We start from the raw sequence: 22,766 nt of genomic DNA, 5'->3' as shown, positions 1-22,766 counted from the left end.
CGCCCGACGACAGCACAGTACTCTACCGGACCAGGAGGTCCGGTACAGCCCAGGCTATACTCCCGCGGAGCTGCGCTACAGACCCCCGACTCTATACACGGGTGAGCACGACGCACGACCCGCACCGAGGAACAGCACCTGGACAAGCGGGCCATGGTACACTGCCGGTACCAGCCCATACCAAGGCGCGGGAGGAGACTCGCCTAGGAGGCCTCTCCCCCAACGCTCGCCGATGTATCCACAGTCAGCGTCATACATTGGCACGCCTATGGTACCCGACTTCACCCAAGAGAACCGGGCCCAGTATACGGAACTCCGCATGTGTCTGGAGACCATGTTGGTGGATGTATTGGATGAACGCCACAAATACGCCATCCTACTGAAGCACTTAAAGGTACCCCGCGCACATAATATAGCGCTCGCCTACGCGACTTCCACCACCCCATACACAGCAGCGCTGGTAGCATTGGACCAGAGGTATGGGCGCATATGGGATTACGTGATCCAGGAGATCCGACACATCGACCGCTTACCCCCAGCAATAGACAATCGAGCACTGGACGACCTGTCCATCAGAGTGCAGTCCCTGGTAGGGATGTTGGGAGCGCAGAGAGAGAAGGGGAGGCATGAACTTTACGCCAACTCAAATGTGGAAAGGATCTTGGAGAAGCTGCCGCCCGCTCGACAGGAGCGTTTTAGGCGACAGAGGGACCACCGAGACCCGAATGGCCCCGAACCGAACCTCCTCGATCTAGCAGACTTCCTGGCGAGAGAAGTCAGCAGCCTACGGCTAGATACATTCGGACGGAGCACCCCTGGCTCCAGAGAAGGAACCAGACGACTAAATGATGGAAGAAGATCGGTGACTGTGATGCACCAATCGGAGTCAGTACCGAGCAGCAGGAGCCACAGTACCCCCTCCAGAACGGAGAAGTGGAAGATAGTGTGCCCCTACTGTGAGAAAGAACACTGGCTAGCGCAATGCGACTCCTTCCCCAAGCTGAACGCGGAGGAAGCAAGTCAATGGATAAAGTCCAACAAGCGCTGTTTTCGCTGTGCGCGCTCACACATGGCAGCCGAATGCCGCTTAAAGAAAAGGTGCACCAAGTGCGATGGAGCCCATCTGGACATACTTCACGACAGTAACAGACGGCGCCCTTCACCCGCACCATCCAGCAGCAAAGCGAGCGTCATGTACATCGATCCCGCCAGCAGCAGTGGAGCCCGAGTACTCCTAAAAGTAGTGCGTGTGACACTAAGCTACCAGAATAAAGTCCTGGACACTTACGCCGTCCTCGATGACGGGTCAGAGAAGACCCTTCTGCTCGCCTCCGCTGCGGCCCAGCTAGGGCTGCGGGGAAGCGAAACCCAAATGACAATTCGGACAATAAGACGAGATTTGAAGACGATAAAGGGCGAGAATGTCTCATTCTCTATCGCAGCAAGCGGCCAGCCTGAGCGACGGTACCAGATTACAGACGCTTTCACCAGCCAAGAAATAGGACTGTCGCGGTACACATACCCCGTCGCCAAGCTGATGGAGAAATATGCACATCTGCGCAAGTTACCGATCCCGCTCATAGACAATGCTATGCCGACCCTGTTGATAGGCTCCGACCATGCAGACCTCATTGTCCCGATAGACCGGGTTCATACCGGACCCCGAGGCTGTCCTGCAGCAGTCGAGACCCGTTTGGGATGGACTCTCCAAGGCCCGCTCGCCAAATCTCTCAACCGAAGTACAGCCACTAGATGTCTCCACTCCCGAGTCACAGAGGGAGAAACCGCACTCCTGCAACACGTAGAGCGGCCATGGACCTTGGAACAAATGCCCTTTAAGAACGGAAAGAAAGACATTCGCTCTAAAGATGACATTTACGCCATTCACCTCCTCGAGACAGGGACCAAGAGAGTCCCGGTCAACGGCGTGTTGAGATACGCCACGCCACTCCTGCGGCGAGAAGGAATGCCTACTTTCCACGCCAAGACAGACGCCACAGAACGGTACCTGCTGAACACGGAGCGGCGCTTAGCCAAGAACCCCGCCCAAGAGAGTGTATACCGCGCTGAGATTGAGAAGCTCATCACAGCGGGACACGTCACAAAGATGGACATTAAAGAGGCTGACCAGACCACTGAATCGTGGTACGTGCCTCACCACAAGGTCCATCACAACGGTAAAGACCGCATAGTATTTAACTGCAGCTACCAGATCGGATCCCAAAATCTGAATAAAGAGTTACTGCCCGGTCCCACACTCGGCCCCTCCCTACTCGGCGTTCTACTCCGCTTCCGCCAGGAAAAGGTGGCCATCAGCGGGGACATTAAAGGAATGTTCCTGCAGGTGAGACTAGTAGAGGCGGACAAGCCCCTGTTACGGTTCCTATGGAGAGAGAAGCCAGGAGATGAGCACCCAGCCATCTACCAATGGGAAGTCCTCCCCTTCGGAACGACGTGCAGCCCCTGCTGTGCTACATTTGCACTACAGAAACATGTAGCAGAGGACCCAGCAGCGGACGAAGAGGTCCGACACAGCGTAAAGAACAGCTTCTACGTAGACAACTGTCTACAAAGCCTTTCAACCCAGGAAGAAGCCGAGGCTCTCCTGATTAAACTCCGCGCCTCATTGATCAAAGGCGGCTTTGATCTCAGGCAGTGGGCCAGCAGCGATCCGCAAGTACTGCGCAGCCTCTCCTCCGAGGACAAGGCAGCCAGCAGCGAGACCTGGATGGCTACAATCCCGGGAGAAGCCCAGGAGATGACCCTGGGATTGGTGTGGCGATTCAAAACAGATTCGCTTCACTACAGACACAAGCCCCTGACTACGGACCAGGGAAGGCCGGCGGCAGCGCCGACCACCAGACGGAGTGTGTACACAACACTCGCCCGACAATATGACCCGCTAGGATGTATTCTACCGTACACCACCAGGGCAAAAATGATTGTACGAGCATTGTGGGACAAGGACCAGGGCTGGGACGACCCCATTCCCGCACACCTTGCATCCACCTGGAGAGAGTGGGAGATGGAGCTCCACTCACTCCCAGGCGTTAATATGCGCCGAAGCTACTTCCCACCCACGGTGAGGCCAGAGACATGTAAAATGGACTTACACGTCTTCAGTGACGCCTCAGAGGTCGCATACGGATCAGTAGCCTACTTGCGGGCCCAAGACCAGGGGGGAGAGATCTACACAGCATTTGTCCTCGCCCGCTCGAGAATAGCCCCACGCAAGCAACAATCTATCCCACGTCTAGAGCTCTGCGCAGCCCTAGCCGGAGCGCACCTAGCCACGCTCATCCAACGTGAGCTCACCATACCGGTGTCTAGAACAATCCTGTGGTCAGATTCCACGACAGTACTCGCCTGGATCCAATCGGACTCATGCAAGTATAAAGTCTTCGTGGGAGTCAGAGTCACCGAGATTCAAGACTTAACCGAAGAGTTAACCGGAGAAACAGAGTGGCGCTACGTTGATACAAAACAGAACCCAGCTGACGTCATCACCCGGGGGATGCCCCTGGATGACCTCACCCGTCGCAATGTCTACAGTGACGGCCCCGCATTCCTAAGACTCCCGGAAGGACAGTGGCCCATGCCTATCCCGAGGGAAGCAAGTCCAGAGGAGGTGGAAAATAAGAAGTCTGTGTTCTGTGGATTGAGCACCGTAGCCTCCACCGACCCTAACATAGACGATTGCACGTCCATAGAGAGTGCACAACAAAGAACATTCCTGCGGTACCACCCGGAGTGCAAGTCCCCCGCTGATATGTCAGCAGCTAACTACGAGGAAGCAGAATTGCTTCTACTGCAGCGAGCCCAGAGAGACTCGTTCCCCGATGAATTGGCCTGTCTACAGGGAGGAAAGCCCGTCCCATCCGACAGCAGATTAATTCATCTGGCCCCCGAGAGCGACGCTCATACCCTCATCAGAGTGGGTGGTCGCCTACGCAGAGCCCCCAATCTACCGGATGACATTAAATACCCGATCGTATTGAACAGCCGACACAAGGTCACAGAGCTGATTATAAAGAAATACGATGAGGATGTACATCACGCAGGAGCAGAAAGAGTCTTCGCGGAAATCAGACGTCGTTACTGGATCCTACAAGGAAGAGAGGCGGTACGACGCTTCCAGCGAACATGTCTAGACTGCCGCAAGTGGCGCGCGCAGCCCAGCATACCAAGGATGGCTGACCTTCCTCCATGTCGCCTCCGAATCGGTGACAAGCCATTCCACTCAACGGGTATGGACTGCTTTGGCCCGCTGCACATAAAGAAAGGAAGAGGAACCGAGAAGCGGTGGGGTATTGTATTCAAATGCATGACCACCAGAGCGATACACATCGAGCTTCTCCCGACCATGAGCACAGACTCATTCCTTATGGCCTTCCGTAGATTCACATCACGGAAAGGAAGACCGTCTACCCTATTGTCCGATCATGGGACAAACTTCAAAGGCGGCGAAAGAGAGCTGAGAGAGAGCTTCCAAGCTATGGGCCCAGAACTTAAGACCCACCTCGCTCCAGCACAGGTTGATTTCCAATTCAACCCCCCAAACGCACCCCACTTCGGTGGCACTTGGGAACGAGAAGTGCGCTCCATAAAGACAGCCCTGTACGCAGTACTTGGGGCCCAGACTGTGGCGGAAGAAGTCCTAATGACAGTCCTCACGGAGATTGAGGGAGTACTTAACTCGAAGCCCCTCGGATATGTCTCCAGTGATGTGGCGGATATCGACCCAGTTACCCCCAACACACTCCTGATGGGGCGGCTAGATCCTGCATTACCCCAGACAATGTACCGGCCTGAAGAAGCGAACGGCCGACGAATGTGGAGGTACAGCCAAGTATTAGCCGACAAGTTTTGGAGCAGTTTCCTACTGCACTACCTACCGTCTCTACAGACCCGCCAGAAGTGGGTAAAGGAGAGAGACAATTTGACAGAAGGAACAGTCGTCATGATTATTGATCAATCACTGCCCAGAGCTATGTGGCCGGCCGGCCGCGTAAGCAAAGTGATCACCGGTGCCGACGGCAAGGTCCGAGCAGCTGAAGTGCTCGTCCAGGGTCGCACTTACACCCGTCCCGTGGCGAGGCTCATAGAACTGCCTCGACTCCCAGACACAATCGATGATGACCATGACCCTATAACCCTATGACTTTGTGAAGTTGACTGACCCCTACAGCAAACCCTTATGTGTAAATAGACAACGCGATTAATCTGTCTCTGTTTAACTGATTAGGTCTGGGACCAATCAGGGGGTGGCTGTTGTGAAGGGCCAGATTAAACCGAATATATATATTTATTTATATATATATATTTAATTGTATTTGTATATTCTCTAATATTCCCTGATATCCCTTGTATATTCCTTGTACAATATGCATTGAATGTCCATTCTAGCCTACTGAACATCCCATAATAGTCTCCATTCTACTATTGGTCGAGACCTTGGTGCCAGGCTGCCATACCCCTCAGACCCAGTTCAAACGTACCGCTCCACATGTACGAACAAGTCCTAGTTCCGCGTAGGAATCTGACTACCGCACCACTAATGGGACTATTTGTTCATAGTGCGTATATATACTGCGCTACTAAAGTAGGACTTCCTTTTCAGTCCAGTTTCTTACCCTCCAATAGAGTCACAGACGTAAAGCCTCCCCGCGACGCCACGTGTGGGAGTAAGGCCAAGTTCGCCTACCATCGGTATTGAGACATCGTGTATATTAATATTTGAATAGTCATATTTGGCACTATATCGTCGAGTTGGACGTAGTCTATTAAGCTAATAATAGTCTGTTAATATATAGTGCTTCGTGCGGTGAGAATACTACCGTAGTCAGTACCCCATCGTTTCGGGCAGAGAACTGGCTGCTTATCCAGGGTGGTTGACCCCACGTGAAGCTGCACCCGAGGAGCCCCAGAGCCGACGAGCGAGTGGACCTGTATACCGGATTATTCTACCGACGACAGCCCGCCTTCCCAGGCACGGATTATGCTTTGTATACATTGATTATTCCATGGATAAAGACCCCCGACACTGCCGTGTGTTGGAACCCCCCCCCCCCCTGGAGAGGACGCAAGGTGAGGAGACGCTCTGCAAGACGAGGTCGCTTCACGTCTCTCCTCCGTGGACCGGAGGAAGCCGGCCCACAAAGAGTCCATCTGCTTTCATCTGTGGTCCAAGGATCGCCGGCGCATTGAACGGCACTACAGTGGGTTCACCTGGGATACCCTTGGCCGGATGAGGCAGCCGGATTCTACCCCCCCCCCCTTCCTACTCCTGTCGGCTTACAAGCGACCGGATTAACCCCCCCTAGCGTATCCAGTATATAATCATTAAAGTATCATTGCTGTTATTCCTTAAACTATTCCAGGTCGTATATGTACCACCTGCGCCTTCAGAGATTGGACATTCTCTATTGATATACCGACGAATACTCTTGCCATAAAAGTGCATACTAATTTCCATTCATAAATGTGATTGATTTGATTAAGTGCTTGCTCTACACACCATCGCTGTGTAGAAATAAAGACCTATTTCTAATTCGTACATTTGTGTTGGATCCGTTTCATCTACGTGACAGTGTTCATCATAATATATTTATGCCGTGTACTGGGTGGCCGAATATTAAGTACAAAGGTAGTGGTAGTAAGTATCATATCTAGTAATACAGTCAGGGAATTGTACCCCTCAGTTACAACCTTCATGTACATATTATATAACCTTCATGTATATATTATATAGCCTTCATGTACATATTATATAACCTTCATGTACATATTATATAACCTTCATGTACATATTATATAGCCTTCATGTACATATTATATAACCTTCATGTACATATTATATAACCTTCATGTACATATTATATAACCTTCATGTACACATTATATAACCTTCATGTACATATTTGTATATATAGCCTTCATGTACACATTATATAACCTTCATGTACATATTATATAGCCTTCATGTACACATTATATAACCTTCATGTACATATTATATAACCTTCATGTACACATTATATAACCTTCATGTACATATTATATAACATTCATGTACACATTATATAACCTTCATGTACATATTATATAACCTTCATGTACACATTATATAACCTGCATGTACATATTATATAACCTTCATGTACACATTATATAACCTTCATGTACATATTATATAACCTTCATGTACATATTATATAACCTTCATGTACATATTATATAACCTTCATGTACATATTATATAACCTTCATGTACACATTATATAACCTTCATGTACACATTATATAACCTTCATGTACACATTATATAACCTTCATGTACATATTATATAACCTTCATGTACATATTATATAACCTTCATGTACATATTATATAACCTTCATGTACAGGGTTGGGCATCGTTTGGATTTGAACGATTCCGGTTCCGATTCCGATTCTCCATTTCTATTCCTGTTCTAAACGATTCTCGATTCCGATTCTTTGAGGTGCAGGTCAAAACAGGTCACAGCTCATTTCGCAGGAGATTTTAATTTTTTTTGAAAAATCGTACATTTTTTTCATACTATTCACATTGTCAGTTGACTTGATACAGTTTAATTTGGTTGCTGTACTGTAACTAGGGTATTAATTAACAACTAATTTTTTTTTATCGAAATTAAGAATCGAAATGCAAATATGTTACTTCCGGTTCCAGAACCGGAAGTTAGGAACCGGTTCCTATTAGAACCGGTTCTCGGTGCCCAACCCTATTCATGTACATATTATATAACCTTCATGTACATATTATATAACCTTCATGTACATATTTGTATATAGCCTTCATGTACATATTATATAACCTTCATGTACATATTATATAACCTTCATGTACATATTTGTATATAGCCTTCATGTACACATTATATAACCTTCATGTACATATTTGTATATATAGCCTTCATGTAGACATTATATAACCTTCATGTACATATTTGTATATAGCCTTCATGTAGACATTATATAACCTTCATGTACATATTTGTATATAGCCTTCATGTACACATTATATAACCTTCATGTACATATTTGTATATATAGCCTTCATGTAGACATTATATAACCTTCATGTACATATTTGTATATATATAGGCTTCATATACATAATTGTATATAGTCTTCATGTACATATTTGTATATATAACTTTAATTTGTACATATTTGTATAAATAGACCCCACAGGGTTTGACATTCAATTTGAAAGTTGATTATTAATATTTGCTTCCAGGCGACGGCCAGAGAGGCATGGGAGCACCTGAGGTCCCTCTTCCTGCTCTCTGCCCCTCCCCTTCCTGCCACCGACCACCTGCAGTCATTGGTCGACCTGCTGTCGGCCCGCCCCCTGGAGCAGCCGTCTCCAGCCCCACGGTTGGTGCTCAGCCTCCTGGTCGGTGTGGCGGTGTTCTCCCAGAAGCCCCTGGGCGGAGCGGCGGACATCTTGCAGACGGTGAGGAGACGATCGGTGTTGTCTGTTTCACTCGGTTCTTCTTTTATAAATAATTAGGGCTGGGACTTTATCGCATTAATTTCGATTAACTACATAAATAATGAAAAGTTTTAAGAATTTATGCATTTAATCGCATGATGATTTTTCTTTATTGTGTAAGAATTAGGGCTGTCAGTTTATCGTGTTAATTTGATTAATTAATTAGACAGAAAATGATCGTGTTATGTCACCTTTACGTTTATTTATTAATTTTTTACCCAGGGACAGTGCACATTAATCAACATCTTCAGTTTCCACATCAATGTAAATGTGCCAGAATTAGCTAATGAGCTGGTTTTCATCTGTAGTCCCTGCCTACCATGCATGTCTTTATGGTGTGGGAGGAAACCAGAGTACCCGGAGGAAACCCACGCGAACACGGGGAGAACATGCAAACTCCACACAGAGAGGCCTCCTGCTGGGGTTCGAACCCAGGACCTTCTTGCTGTGAGGCAGCAGTGCTAACCATGTGTGTGTGTGTGTGTGTCTCCTCTCTCAGGTGGTGCAGCGCAGTGGTCTTCTGGCTGAAGCTCTCTGTGTTCTCAGCTCTGTGGAGCTCAGACTAAACACAGGCTGCTGGTCCAACTCCAGCCTCTGTGCCCTCAGCCAGGCAGTTCAGCTCAGGATCAGGTCTCTTCAGGACACACTCACACACACACAGCCCTCCTGAGAGAGACACACAGACACACACACAGCCCTCCTGAGACACACACACACACACACACACACACACACACACACACACACACACAGAGCCCTCCTGAGACACACACACAGACACACACACAGCCCTCCTGAGACACACACACACACACAGAGCCCTCCTGAGAGAGAGACACACACACACACACACACACACACAGAGCCCTCCTGAGAGAGAGACACACACACACACACACACACACACAGAGCCCTCCTGAGACACAGACACACACACACGCACACACTCACACACACACACAGAGCCCTCCTGAGACACACACACACACACACACACACACACACAGAGCCCCAACATCACACTTTATTTATTCCTCCGGAGAACCTGCAGTATGTCAAGGATAACTTCTCCAACATCTTTAGGGTCGCCTCCTCGGTCGCTTTGGTGGATGAGATCGATTTGTACAATACTGAATGTGTACATCAACAATTCAGTATACATCAACAATACTGAATATGTACACATCAACAATACTGAATGTGTACATTAACAATACTGAATGTGTACATGATGCACATCAACAATACTGAATCGATATTATGAAATATGTTTCTTCTTTACTTATGCTGGCATGTTCTATAGTGTTGCCATATTTGTAAATAAATTTGTAGAAATATTGTTCTTCTACTGGTGTGTATCTTACGTATTTTGGCCACCACACAAAATAAGCATCTAACGCCGTTGTATAATATCCAAATATTGCATATAATGACCAGTCCATAGTTATTTTCTCAGGTATGTCTTGATATATATTTTCTGCGATGACATGAATAAAACTCGTACAATATTTTTTGGTTGGAATCTTTATTTTTATTGTACTACCACTACTACACGAAATATCAAGGTAAAAAGGTTTCACAATGAAATCATTGAGTCAAAAGAAAACATCGTCTTCACATCATCAGACGTTAGAACACTCCCACGGTCACCGTCTGTAGTGTGCTAGTGAAAGGGTTTTAACTGTGTGCACATGACGATAAACAATCTTGAATATCTTCTCAAAGCGGGGGCATTACTCGGTACAACGTGAGCTAAGTTGTTATGTATGAAAACAACTCACCTGAAAGTATTTCCAGTGTAAACTCTTTTAGAATCAGAGCATAGCCTCAGACTAAACACACAGACACACACACGCACAGCTCTAGGGGAATTAGATGTAGACTGAGACAGTGCATGCCCTGTCCTGTGACCTCAGAGCTGTGACCCTGTCCTGATCCCTCTGTCCCTGTGACCTCAGAGGAAGGTTCTCTGGAGGGTACCATCAGAGGACAGTTTTCCTAGGTACCATAGATCAGGGGTTCCCAAACTTTTCTGGCCGGGGCCCAGAAAATAAGGCGTCAGAGAGCCGCGGCCCAATGCACATCGTCTGGCTTTTTTTTTTTTTTTTTTTTTCAGGCGACCGATTTTTTAAGCCAAATATCACTTCAATCCTATTAAGTTAGTTCAAGTTAGTTATTCATTTATATGTGCTATTTATGAGAGGGCTAACTTGTTGCAAAATAATAATGATAATAATAATAGCCTCATTAACACTTTGACTGCCGGGAGCCGTCTTTAGACGTCTTTGCTGGCCATGCTAAAGTTACCGGGGGACGCTGTACGTCGTCTTTATATCAATATTTCAAAAATCTGCGATCGGATTCATAATGTCCCTCCGCTGGCCTGAGATCCACCAGCAGGACCCACTGAGCTCTCTGGCGGTTCAGGAGCGCCATCTGGTGGCCGATCGGCGCAAGCGCTTAACAGGAAGCGCATTAGAGGTTTTGCTAGACGTCCGTATTGCTTCCGGCCACTCGGTACATGTCCCGTGACTCTAGCTCGTCACTCTACATAGCGATCGATTGCCAATAACTCGATAAACAACATGATTTGGACGTATATACCATTATACAAGCTGGAGATGGACCGGGTAATAATATATCCCATAATGATACAATTTCTACTCGACGATGATCGCCCAACGGCGCGTGGAGACTGGGGTGAGTTTCAGCGTGTAACGTTACCGTCTTCGATAATAACTGATATTATCAACATTTGACCCACATTAGATGATTGGTATAACGCTGCCCTCGCCCATCCGGTCAACATCAGATGACGTGTAGTAACTTCTAGAAGTACGTCTAGTTGGAATTTTTTATATCGCGCTGATTGCCATCAAACTGTATTTCATCATCAATATAATGCATTTGGGGCTATATATCACGTTCTGGAGAAAGCTGCAGAAAGAGATGAAAACATACTTATACATTAGACCATACTTTACTATGAATATGTGAATGAAAAAGTTTAACGTTGCTACACAATGAACAATACATATAGGACTTTGAATGGGCCCTAAGAATGGCAATGTAGCAATAGAATTTAAAAAGTTATAGCCCTGCAAAGAAGGGGACTTTCTCCATAGACAAATAGCGCTGGCAATCTATGGTATATCATTAATTTAACCTTAGGCAACCAAAGTGTTAAAATACTATTGTTGCTTCGGTTGTTTTCAGCGTTTTATGTGTATAATCTGTTATTTAGTTTGAAATGTTCGTTGAAATAAGTAGATTTTTCGTTTTTGTTTATTTATTAAGTTAATATAAAACCATATAGTCACATTTTAGAATACAATAGAAAATAATTTTAGAATACAACTAGAAACACTGTCCTGGCCTGCTTCTTTTTTTTTTTTTTTTTTTTTTTTTTTTTACTCATCTCGCGGCCCATCCGTGGCTGCTCGCGGCCCACCTTTGGGTCGCGACCCCGACTTTGGGAACCACTGCCATAGATCACTGCACTTCCGCGTTACATGGAGCTCATGGGAGAGCGTGCGGCGGGAGAAAATGAACGAATGTGGATGAGAGCCTTGACATTAAGTGGTTGTAGCTACGGCTGTGGGGGGGGGTGCTGGAGTCATGATCCAATATACTTTTATATACGCCTGAGTCTCCTGAACACGGAGAGACCTACCCCGAGTCGATCGGCCCTTTCCCGGCCGAGCTATAGTCACCTTTCCGCACCTACTCCCCAACCCGGCGCAATGCACAGATTGCCCAGGGAGTCTCTCTGTTGATAATCTGTGTTGAGGAGACGTATAAAAAGTTCTATTGGCTCATGTCTCCAGCGCCCCCACAGCCGTAGCTACAACCACTTACGTCAAGGCTCTCATCAACATTCATAAATTTTTATCCCTGTGCGCTCTCTCTCCCATGAGCTGTTGCGGTGGTCTATCGGAGGAAGGCTCTCCATTGTTCAAGGAGGTTGGGTTTTTGATCAAAGCAATAATGTTCTTCCATTGTTTTTTCCGGTTGGAGTGTGAAGTTCACATGTGTAACATGACTGGGACCAGACGAGTCCTTTAACATACTGTATACAGTACACGCTATGTCACCAATAGGGCTGACCTCACACTTAACCCTTTCACTACCACACTACAGAAGGTTAACACACTTCTGTAGTGTGGTAGTGAAAGGGTTAACCTGCTGGTGTGTGTCAGTGAAAGGGTTAATCGTTTGGTAGTGTGGCAGTGAAAGGGTTAAACGCTTTGAGGCTTCAATCACAACCCACGTACTCGCTGCCAAAATCAAGATCTGAATGCTTGGGTTTTGTTTTGTTACCACTCCCAACAGCATGAGAACATTTGATCCAAAGCGCTTTACAATATTAGTTCCTCACATTTGACCCACTCACACACCGACGGCGGAGGCGACCGTGCAAGGTGCCAACCTGCTCATCGGGAGCAATTAAGGGGTTAAGTGTCTTGCTCAAGGACACTTCGACACGCAGCCCGGAAGGAGTGGGAATCGAACCGGGGAACCTCCGGATTACCAGACGACTGCTCTACCTCCAGAGCCACTCAAATCTCCAGCGTTTCCTACGGGATCCTGTATCCTGCGTGGGTTAGGGTCGATCCCACGCTGTTCACGCTCCCGCCAGGAGGAGGCGCTCTGTGCAGAGTTCCCCGGTGTCTCCAGCTGGATTCCATGCCCTGAAGAAGACATGCACTGTGTGTAAATCACATGATCACTGAACGGCTAGATGGTCTAAAAACAAACATACTGAATCTATGTATTACTAAATGATTTGCACTACCTCATTTTTTTAGTTTTGAATTTTTTTATTCACATTTTTGTTTTGTATAGTGTTTGGTCTTTTACTCCTTTACTGTATGAAGCACAATCTCAGGAGGCTCATACAGAACCACTGTAATATGTACCGTATATGTGACAAATAAAACAACACTTGAACTTGAGGCACTGCAGAAGATTATTGATCTCATGCACCAGATGGTTTTATCTATTTTTTATTTAACGAGGCAGGTCAATTAAGAACAAAGTGTTATTTACAATGACTGGACGAAAAGGCCTCTCGTAGGGTAACAGTGCAGGCATTAAAGCGTTCCGTCTTAAGACGGAATTCCGTCCATTTGATTCCGAGTTCCGTCATTTGATTCGGAGTCGTGACGGATTTTAACCTTTTTTTCCTGCCGCGCCAAGCATAGTCATTTGCGAGCAATCGGCAGGACGCAGCGACTTCAGAGACCGGATTGCGCTAATAGTAGAAAAAGGTTTCAGTCAAGCGACCTGCACAACCCGGCCCCCACACACACACGCGCTACTGCATCAAAGTTACTATGATTAACAAAGGCATTCGTTTTTTGGCATTAACGTTATAGTTACACGTTCAATAACATCAGCGTATTTACCCGACCATATAGCATTGTTGTTGGTCATTCATATCTCCGTTCCTTCCTTTGCTCAGAGAGCCCGTACTGAATTGTACCCATTCTGCAATCTGTTAATAAAGTTTTCAATCAGACAAATGTATAGAAAAGCTTTTATTATAACATTCGTTGCAGTAAAATCATCATGCCTCGTTTAGTACTCCTGTTATTAGCTCCGGTATTTTTGTTATTGATTCTCTCGTGTAAATCAATGGCGGACTTTAAAAAACTAATAAGCGCTTGCCGATTGGTGGTAAGAACAGCAGAGGCGGGTGCAAGCGGTGTGACGTAATTGGCAGACTCGACTGTCAATCTAAATTGTTCTGTTGCCGTCTACCATGCATTTGAGAGAGATACAGTGCTCTCTTATTAAAACTCATAAACAAGTCTTGAGCAAGACAAGTTAGTCTGTTAGGTTATGAGGAGGTGGTTGGGTGGGTGGGGTGGGGGGGGGTAACTGTACATTGGATTATCGACGAAACCGAAACAAGTAGGCACCCTTAAAACGATTTTTTTGCTTTAAATCCCTGGGTAACAGGGAAATAAAATAATAAAATAAAATAGAAAAGAGACAGACGAGACATACATCACAGAGGTAATAATAATGATAAACTTCATTTGTATAGCACCTTTCATACAGAAACTGCAGCTCAAAGTGCTTCACAACAGAAAAAAGACAGGCATAAAATGAGCACATAAAGTGCAGACATATAAAATCACAGTTTTTCACATTAGGATCTAACGGGCCAACTTGTTTATGGTTTGATTCAGTTTTAAATAGACAAAAGAGTAAGATAGATAGAAGATAGTAAGGTAAAATAGTGCAGTGCAATAAAATAGAATAGACAAGACATAAAATGAGCGCCTAAAGTGCAGACATAAAACATTTTTTACAGTGCAATAAAATAGATCTGGATTACTGTTTAACAGTTTAACACTCTACTGCAAGGGTTCCCAAACTTTTTCAGCTCGAGACCCAAAAGAGATATTTGGTGTTTCCCCGGGACCCAAACTTACAAAAATACATCATAAATTGCCATAACATACATTTATAAACTACTGATAAAGAACACAACAAACCATGAATTTTTATTATGTATTCGATTCAATTCGATTATTGAGTGTGTATGGGTTCAGTGCCTCTTCCCCGGAGAGCCCTAAAACCAATTTTTTACATGGCTCAAGGTGCAATATATTCTTTTCAATCTGTACAGCTCGCGTGGGAAGTCTCTCTGGGGATCCCCGTCTCCTTCCTATGAGAGGGTGGTGGGATGTAAAAATGTGAAAAAATGTTACCCCCGGCTGTGTAGACTGGGATACATACTGTTGATGCTTCCTTCTTTTCTATTCAAAAAGTGTTGGAGTTAGGGAGTGTCACACCCCTCTTGTCGTTCCCCTGGGCGCCTTGGGGATTCAATGACAGGTCTAAATAGCCTGTTCATTGATGGGGGTGTGTCCCGACGCACGTATAGGGCTAGCTCGCTGTAAACAGGCGACTGACTGGCACGCCTTGGTTGCTTGTGGTTAAAACTGCGTTTTTATAAAGCAACTGAGATGGGGGTTTTTCCTCTTCCGACGACCAAATCCCACGACCTGTGTTGGTTTTCGACGGATTCTCGTTCATGTCTGGGGGATGATGACGGAATGGATCTGAACATATGTAGAGGGGTCTCACGCCCTTGGGGTGGGCCACCAGGCGCGGTTCGCCCGAACGTCTGGGTGGCGCCTTCTTCATGTACTACTATATAATACCATGTAGTACCCTGTACTACCATATAATACCATGTAGTACCCTGTACTACCATATAATACCATGTAATAGGGCTGGGCGATATAACGATAACGATAAATATTGCGATATATTTTAATAATCGATATCGAATTTTTTTTTCTTTGACCTGCAACAGGGCAGTTTTAAAACCAGAGACAGTGGACAGACTTGTCTTTCTTGCCTGCAACTTAAAGTAATGGCTTAGCTTGTCCAAATGACAATACTGACCAAATTGAGATTTATTTTTCTCTTGTCCATTTATTTTGTTTGCTTTCTAATTTAAAATACAGGTTGAAACCGTCTGTACACAGTAGGCTATGTGTGCTAGCAGAACTAGACTCCAGTCACGAGTCACGGTGCACATGTGCGGTGGTTTGTCCACCAAAAAAGCGCCAAAAGATCGAAAATAAACTAGCAGAGCCAGAACTGTTCAACTCCCCTGGAGCTACAGCCAGCAGAGAAGCCGGTTTACTTTCGCTTTTAAACCAGCTGCAGCCTGAGAAAGGGAGTTTTAGCCAACGTTTCCTACCCCACGGTGTCCAGAACGTTGTCATCAGGCTGCTCTCTTCGTCCAAACGGCACTGTAAAAATGCATCCCGTGCATCTACCAGCGTGAATATACGTGCCTTTGGCAGCTTATACAGCACGTCATCCAAAGTGGGCATCAGGTAATGGGACCGTTTCAGAGCTCGGTTAAGGGGCTTTGGGTCTATACATAGTCTCAATTTGTCTGGCCTTTTTACTATGACCAGATTGCTAATCCAGTCCGTGGGTCGAGTGACTGTGGTCAAGTGCCCATCTTCTTCATATTTATCCAGCTGTGCTTTAACAGCTGCCTTCAGGGCCACTGGAACGTTCCTGGGAGCACACTGCACTGGCGCCACCGTGCTGTCCAGCTCAAAGTGAATATCACCGGGCAGAGACTCAACAGGGCTGGTGAACACATCATGGTAGGTGCTGACGAGCCACTCTTTGGTCAGTGACACCTTCCTGCAGTGCTCCACTTTATTCAGCTCCTCAGGAATGGTGAAGCGTATCAGACCAAGCCTCTCACATGTCTCCCCCGAAAGCAAGGACCTCTGGCCAGTATGTACGACTTCAAAGTCCAGTCTGTGCGTCTTACCCCTAATGACGCATTGTGTGCTGTACACCCCCAACGAGCTCATCCACTCACTGTTGTAAAGTTTCAGTTTGATGAAGCTCTTCTGAAGGGGTGTTCTAGGTGCCAGTCTTGATTTGTCCTTGATGCTCATCACATTGCATGTGGCTCCCGAGTCGAGCTGGCACCTTTGGAGGCCTTTTTGCAGTGGTAGGTTGACAAACCACTTTTTCCCTTGAGTGTTCACAGCCCCCACGCTCTGCTGTGTACACGTCTCTCTCCTCCCGGTCGCTGTCCTCCAGTTCCCCTGGCCATGGGTCATCCACAGCATTTAACTGGCGAGCCTGCTGGCCTCTTTTCATGCAAACTTTTGCAAAATGGTTAGCCGTGCCACATGAACGGCATGATTTACCAAAGGCGGGGCACTGGTCACGCCCACGTTTGTGCCGTGTGCCACAGTACTTGCATTCACCAGTGTCTCATGTTCTGTGGCTGTGCCGATGTGTTGGCCTCGGATGGCCTGCTGGCAGGCCTCCATCCATATCGCTGCCCTTGTGTGGCGTTAACGCTGTCCCCAGGCCTGGAGCTGCCGCTGCCCAGAGACATGGTCTTTAACCTACTGTCCATGACCTCAGCTGCCCGACAAATAATGATGGCCTGATCCAATTTAAGGTCCTTTTCTCTTAATAAGCGACGTCTAGCGCCCTCATCAGTTATCCCTAGGACAAGCCTGTCTCTTATGAGTTCATCTTTAATAGCTCCATATTCACAAGAGGCAGCCTTTTCTCTCAGTCTTGTAACAAAAGCATCAAACAGCTCTCCATCCTCCTGTTTCAAGTTGCCAAAAACGTACCTCTCGAATATCACGTTCTTAGCTGGTGTGAAGTATTGCTGCAGTGCTGTCAGAATAGCCCCCACATCTTTTTGTTGCTCCACGGTGAGTCCCAGGTTGTGTTTATAAATATGACGACAGTCGTTCCCCATTAACCGTCTGAGCGCCGCCGCCTGTACTGGCTTTGCTTTCTCGCTGAGCCCGGTCGCGAGCAGATAGTCCTCGAACTCCGCTTGAAAGCTCACCCAGTTGCCGTGAATGTCTCCCGTCATTTTCATTGGCTCCGGAGGCGGAATGCTGGATGCCATTGTCGCCACAAACTCTCACCCAAACAACACATAAACGTCCGCTGTTATTGCAAACAGCTGTTTCGGGCCGTATATAAATCCTCTTTGGGTCCTCCTAGTTCCACTTCTGACACCATGTTTGCAAGTGTAGCTATACAATGAAAGAGTCAAGTCGCGCTGGTTCTTAATGCCGTGTATTGGAAAGCACAAGTAAACAAACCACAACTTCCCCAGGAAGTGAGACACGTAATATACCATACGGGCACCGGCCCAGCACGCCCACCAGGCGGAGCTGTAGCCCAGCCTGTAACACAGGTTACTACATCGTATTATATGGTAGTACATGGCACTACAGGGTATTATATGGTAGTACAGGGCACTACAGGGTATTATATGGTAGTACAGGGCACTACAGGGTATTATATGGTACTACAGGGTATTATATGGTAGTACAGGGCACTACAGGGTATTATATGGTAGTACAGGTTACTACATCGTATTATATGGTAGTACATGGCACTACAGGGTATTATATGGTAGTACAGGGTACTACAGGGTATTATATGGTAGTACAGGGTATTATATGGTAGTACAGGGCACTACAGGGTATTATATGGTAGTACAGGTTACTACATTGTATTATATGGTAGTACATGGCACTACAGGGTATTATATGGTAGTACAGGGTACTACAGGGTATTATATGGTAGTACAGGGCACTACAGGGTATTATATGGTAGTACAGGGCACTACAGGGTATTATACGGTAGTACAGGGTACTACTACAGGGTATTATATGGTAGTACAGGTTACTATATGGTATATGGTAGTACAGGGTACTACATGGTATTATATGGTATTATATCAGTTGTATAATGATATAATGGTATTATATCAGTTGTATAATGAACCAAAAAGAAATGTTAATAAAGAAAATTAAAAATAAATGTATGCAGTCAGGCCACTGAACTTAGAAGCAGGCCAGGCCAGTGTTTCTAGTTGCAGCAGCGCAATAGTTAGATAACCTAGGTGAGGAACAACCAGGAGATCACTGCAACTCACACAAGTTGGAGAACTATCTCTCTCTCTCTCTCCCTCTCTTGCTCTCACACACACAAAGGGAGCCGCATGTGATTGGTGGAGGCGGGACCCTTACAAAAAACTGTTGTTGCTAATCATTGACACATGCTAGCCTGTAATAATCCCCCCCAGAAAAATCTACTTTGCATTTGATATATTGCAAATATATGCCATCACACACACTGGCATTTAAAGGGTTAGAATTATAAAATGAATATGTGGTGTTATGATCAGGGCTGAAGTTGAATAAAAGATTGTATTATTTTCAATCTGACATTACAAAAAAACTGAAAATCTTTAAAAAAAAATGGGGTGAAATATTTTTTTCCCCCACAAAATTTAAAGTCACGCAGTAGAGCAGTGGTGCCCAACCAGTCGATCGCGATCGACAGGTAGATCGCGGGCTGATTTCAAGTAGATCTCGATTAATAAAATTTTATTCTTAAAAAAAAAAATCTGTCTTCCCTCCTGTTTGATACCCAATTTGACCCTTTGAACCTCCCACTCAGGGCAAACCTCCCTCTCTCAGGGTAAGGGAAGTAATTAAAACACACATCAAACAACCAAATACATGTCAACAACACTGTACACAGAACAGACACAGAACAGTTAAAAGGCTGGGTGACAGTTTGCAGGTGTGTGTAAACAACTCTGTGATCGAGTCCTTAACCCTTTCACTGCCACACAACAGAAGGTTAACCCCTTACTATCACATAACCGACGGCGATGCTCGCGGAGCTAATGATGGAGCATCGCCGTCGGTTGTGTGATAGTAAAGGGCTAACCTTCTGTATTGTCACAGTGAAAGGGTTAACCGGCTGTTGTGTGGCAGTGAAAGGGTTAAAAGTAGCGAGGGGATCAATTTGTCCATTTTCAACGTCTTCTGCATCTCGTTCCAACCGCTGGGAGCAGCAAACTGGAAGGAGGGTCGACCAGAGGAAGTGTTGAACAGTGAGTTCTGGTGAGTTCTGGTGAGTTCTGGTGCGGTGGTTCTGGGCGTGCGGGGAGCAGGCCGGACTCCTGTTCCTGCTGAACTGAGCCAGTGGTTCTGTAGAACTGTTATCAGCTCAGTAGGCACAGGAGGCCAGGCCCAAGTTCTCTGGGTTCATTTTAACCACTCGTTCCGTGTGGTTGAGTGACAGGTGGATTAGCCTGTCAGGCAGGAGTAGACCGCAGGAGGGATGTTCCACTTGGCCGTCGCCCAGCCCCCTGGTTACTATGGAGACTGATATTTTGCCGTAAACATTTAATCCTCTGCATTAATGAGTCTTACTTATAACTATCTGATAGTTATACATGCAGTTGTATGCAGTATTTCCAAGAAGCACACAAATATAGTTTATTTAATCTACAAACTACAACATGCAGCCATGTCGCATTGTCATAACGTTACATCATAACTATGTCGTTGTCAATTGCTAATAAAATATTTCTGACTGAAACTGAACTAACCTAGCTAGCGGTTCATACTTGAAGGTAACTGGTGACAATACACAATCGAACCCTTGAAGAACCATATAAATCCGTTTTATATGTACGTCATAGTGTTGTCAAAAATATCAAAAAATCGATACATATCGATTCTGAATATTTAAAACGGTTTCAATACTCATTTCCCGCAATATCGATATTTAATTATTCATTAATTATATTTTCTTTTTATAAGGAAGTTGCATTGTTCATTTCAATACCTGTAATAGTACAGTAGTCCACACACACACATGTGCATTCAGTTAAGTCAGAATATGACTGTAATACACACAGTTCAGTTTGTCAGGTACATGCAACACAGATTACAGTGTTTACATCTGTCTGCTTGAGAAAATACCATGTTCTGCAATACAAAATATTGAAGTGAGATGAACAGTTATTTTTAAATGTGTGATCTAAAGATAAACAAAGGGTTTTAAAAGTGTTATATTTATTTTCTCTTATAGTACCAGAGAGAAGCTGAGGAGAATCAACCAGCAACAAAAGCAAGATTTATTAAAAAAGAAAAAAAAAAAACATTTTAAATTTTAAAATTTTAAGACTGAACCTTTTTCCCTGTGGTATCGAAAATGGTATCAAATATCGATACTTTTCAAGGTATCGTATCGAAGTTCGAAATTCCAGTATCGTGCCAACACTAGTACGTCACACAGCTTGAAACACACTCCTACACAGAGCTGTCTGTACGTCACACAGCCTGAAACACACTCCTACACAGAGCAGCCTCTACGCCTGTACGTCACACAGCCTGAAACACACTCCTACACAGAGCTGCCTCTACGCCTGTACGTCACACAGCTTGAAACACAGTCCTACACAGAGCTTCCTCTACACATGTACGTCACACAGCCTGAAACACACTCCTATACAGAGCTGCCTCTACGCCTGTACGTCACACAGCCTGAAACACACTCCTATACAGAGCTGCCTCTACGCCTGTACGTCACACAGCCTGAAACACACTCCTACACAGAGCTGCCTGTACGCCTGTACGTCACACAGCCTGAAACACACTCCTACACAGAGCTGCCTGTATGTCACACAGCCTGAAACACACTCCTACACAGAGCTGCCTCTACGCCTGTACGTCACACAGCCTGAAACACACTCCTACACAGAGCTGCCTCTACACCTGTACGTCACACAGCCTGAAACACACTCCTACACAGAGCTGCCTCTACACCTGTACGTCACACAGCCTGAAACACACTCCTACACAGAGCTGCCTCTACGCCTGTACGTCACACAGCCTGAAACACACTCCTATACAGAGCTGCCTCTACGCCTGTACGTCACACAGCCTGAAACACACTCCTACACAGAGCTGCCTCTACGCCTGTATGTCACACAGCCTGAAACACACTCCTACACAGAGCTGCCTCTACGCCTGTACGTCACACAGCCTGAAACACACTCCTACACAGAGCTGCCTCTACGCCTGTACGTCACACAGCCTGAAACACACTCCTACACAGAGCTGCCTCTACGCCTGTACAGCGCTTGTATGTGTGACAAAAACGGACATCCATGACTAAATTAGTTTGAGAGTAAATGCGGTAATAACTCTAATAATTGCGTGTATAGTATCACAAATAACCAAGAATATTAAGCTTGTCTGAACATTCATGAGCTATGCAGTGATGGTAGCTATCGGGGGAAAAGCAAAGTCTTTTCTGCGTTTGCAGTAGCTGATCAGGTCAGGGGTGTAAATAGTACCCAGAAATTATACTTAAGTGAAAGTATGGGTACCGTCTCAAAATCTTACTCAAGTAAAAGTCAGAGTATCTGGCTAAAAACACACTTGAGTAAAAGTTAAAAGTTTCTACTTTTAAATGTACTTAAGTACTAAAAAGTTAAAGTAAAAACCTCTGATAGCAGGTGTTTAATCAAAGATCCCCGCTTTCTAGTCTTGCACAAGGACCAATCAGCATGGGTATGGGCGGGTTCATTTTCCATTGATGGGGATTTGATTGGCTGTTTCTAAATAAATTGCGGCCGCAGGATTAATAATGTTAACGTTAGTTCGGCCAGAGAAACAAATATACTAATTAAAATGGTTGGACCTGCGAGATTTGTACTTTGTAGGTCTGCATTTTAAATGTAAGGAGTAAAAAGTAAGTTTTTTCCTCTGAAATGTAATTGAGTAACAGTACAAGTATACAAACCTAATAATACTCGAGTAAAGTACAAATCCCCCAAAACAGTAGTTAAGTATTGTAACAAAGCACAATTACTCAAGT

The 22,766-nt window shown here is 45.6% G+C and overlaps 2 protein-coding genes across 2 annotated transcripts in view; one reads left to right on the top strand and one right to left on the bottom strand.

Moving 5' to 3' along the window:
* LOC311235806 (Fanconi anemia group C protein-like) overlaps positions 1–11,951 on the top strand; it is a 71,020-nt gene extending 59,069 nt beyond the window's left edge. Inside the window, exons 6-7 of the mRNA XM_084323303.1 lie at positions 8,283–8,501; positions 9,040–11,951. Of these exons, the coding sequence (XP_084179429.1) occupies positions 8,283–8,501; positions 9,040–9,210 (390 nt within the window). The 3' untranslated portion in view covers positions 9,211–11,951. The remainder of the gene's footprint in view (positions 1–8,282; positions 8,502–9,039) is intronic.
* Positions 11,921–22,766, bottom strand: part of aopep (aminopeptidase O (putative)) — a gene marked incomplete at its 5' end in the record, with an annotated part of 268,516 nt that continues 257,670 nt past the window's right edge. The window contains one exon of the mRNA XM_084323165.1: positions 11,921–13,231. The remainder of the gene's footprint in view (positions 13,232–22,766) is intronic.

Source organism: Notolepis coatsorum (assembly GCF_963971535.1).
Source record: "Notolepis coatsorum genome assembly, chromosome: 10".
NCBI lineage: Eukaryota > Metazoa > Chordata > Actinopteri > Aulopiformes > Paralepididae > Notolepis > Notolepis coatsorum.
The sequence above is the reverse complement of the archived record's forward strand: the minus strand, read 5'-3'. Positions and strand labels throughout refer to the sequence as shown.